We start from the raw sequence: 2,313 nt of genomic DNA on the forward strand, positions 1-2,313 counted from the left end.
TGATGTATGCTACGGAGTATTATTGTGCCATATATTGATCCTTTTATCAAAATGTTGACGCTCACTAATTTTGGGTATAATTGAGTTTTGACCTTTGCTCTCTTATGGTATAATAATATTAGTGTTTATCACATATAACTGTTTTTCGAGTATGTATTGAGTAAGACCAATTGAATTTGTTGGTCATATATGATTGTTTCTATATACATTCATTTGAGTATATAGATTGAAGTTTAAAGTTTAATGTCAAGTGATTCAAAATTTTATTAGTTAGGGAATAGGCACAACATCTCTAATTAATTGAAACTTTATTTTGAAATCACATGTGGAAACTAGACATTATTCGTGATTAGTCGTATGTAATATAATGAGACTTACCCACAGGAATCTTGTTGTATGTATTTGTATGACTAATTAGGATGATATATTGAATCTTGTTTCTTAATCTACCCACATGAGTTAAGAGATGTATATGGTTTGATAGTATTGTCATAAAGTTATTTTTTTTTATGTATCTAATTGAGTAGAACTTTAGCCCACAGACAAGTTTTATGTCACTAGATTTCATATTTGAGCATGATTTACATTGGTAAAACATGATAAATTTTAAAGTCTCAATTTTTTTGTAATAAACATGTTATTTATTATATTTGCAGTAATTTTACCTGGGAGTTCTACTGATGTTAAATTTGACATTCCTGAATTAAATGGTGATAACTATAAGGTCTGGAAAGAGAGAATGCTACTGCAGTTGGGATGGTTAGATATTGATTATGCTATTCGGAAAGACGAACCACCTAAAGTAACTAAAGAAAGCACTAAAGAAGCAATTGATCTTTATGAAAAGTGGGAGAAATCTAATCGTCTCTCTATTATGTTCATAAAGACCAGAATATGTGCTAGTATTTGTGGTTACATCGATCAAAGATACTAAAGTTAAAGATCTAATTAAGGCCATCGATGAGCGAGTTTTGCAACTTCGATAAAGCTCTTGCTAGTACCTTAATAATGCAGTTTTCATCTTTGAGGCTCACCGAGACTAAAGGTGTGCGTGATTATATCATGCGCATGAGAGATATTGCAGCCCAACTTAAGACTTTGGAAGTTACCATGTCTGACACTTTCCTTGTGCACTTCATTTTATGCACTCTTCCTCCAAAATATGCTCCTTTTAAGATCTCTTACAACACACATAAGGATAAATGGTCAATTAATGAACTTATGGCCATGTGTGTTCAAGAGGAGGGCAGATTGTTAATGGAGGAAGGTGAAAATGTGAACCTCACTGTTGCTTCTTCTTCAAAGAGGCAAAAGGGTCACACTAAAGATAAGGGAAAGGGACAGATTTCAGCTGAGCCAGCCATTAAGAAGGAGTCTATGTGTTTCTTCTGTAAAAAGAAGGGACACATGAAGATAGACTGCATTAAGTTTAAGGCTTGACTAAAGAAGAAAGGTAATTTTCATGCGTTTGTTGGTTATGAATCTAATATGGTTAATGTTAATCATAATACATGGTGGATTGATTCTAGAACTACAATCCATGTTTCGAATATCTTGCAGGGTATGACAAACCTAAGGAAACCAGTGGGCAGTGAACTTTCAATCTATTCAGGAAACTAGATTAGTTCACATGTAGAGGCCATTGGGACATGCAGCTTAATATTAAGTAGTGGTTTTATTTTGCATTTGGAAAAGACCTTTTATGTTCAAAATTTCTCTAGAAATTTGATTTCAGTATCAAGACTTGTACCTTTGGGTTTTACCTTTAATTTTTTACTCTGGATTCAGTATTCTCAGAAATTCTGAAATTATTGGTTATGGTATTTTGTCTGATAATTTATATCGTCTTGAACTGCAAAATAATATTACTCATAATTCTATGCATGTCAATGCTGGTTTAAAACGTTGTATTATGAATGAGAATTCCTCTATTTTGTGGCACCGGAGATTGGGACATATCTCCATTGAGAGGGTAAAAAGATTAGTAAAAGATGGAGTACTTATACTTTAGACTTTACTGATTTTGATACTTGTGTTAGTTGCATTAAGGGTAAGCAAACTAACATGTCTAAGAAAGGTGCAAAGAGAAGTTATAGCCTATTAGAAATCATACATACGGATATTTGTTGTCCGGACATGAACACTAATGATCCAAAATATTTTATCACCTTTATTGATGATTACTCACGTTATATGTATCTTTACTTACTTCGTTCTAAGAATGAAGCTTTTGATGCCTTTAAATTGTTTAAGGCTGAAGTAGAGAACCTATGCGGTAAGCGCATTAAGATTGTGAGATCTGATAGAGGTGGT

The 2,313-nt window shown here is 32.9% G+C and overlaps 1 protein-coding gene across 1 annotated transcript; it reads left to right on the top strand.

The window, feature by feature from the left end:
- The first annotated feature begins 960 nt into the window (after positions 1-960).
- Positions 961-1,440, top strand: LOC141617284 (uncharacterized). Its single transcript, XM_074434467.1, has one exon. The coding sequence runs from the start codon at positions 961-963 to the stop codon at positions 1,438-1,440; it is 480 nt and encodes a 159-aa protein (XP_074290568.1).
- The last annotated feature ends 873 nt before the right edge of the window (positions 1,441-2,313 follow it).

Source organism: Silene latifolia, chromosome X (assembly GCF_048544455.1).
Source record: "Silene latifolia isolate original U9 population chromosome X, ASM4854445v1, whole genome shotgun sequence".
NCBI lineage: Eukaryota > Viridiplantae > Streptophyta > Magnoliopsida > Caryophyllales > Caryophyllaceae > Silene > Silene latifolia.

What these genes read in the sequence shown, in the direction of transcription:
- LOC141617284 (XM_074434467.1), top strand. Translation starts at nt 961, where the DNA reads ATGAGCGAGTTTTGCAACTTCGATAAAGCTCTTGCTAGTACCTTAATA.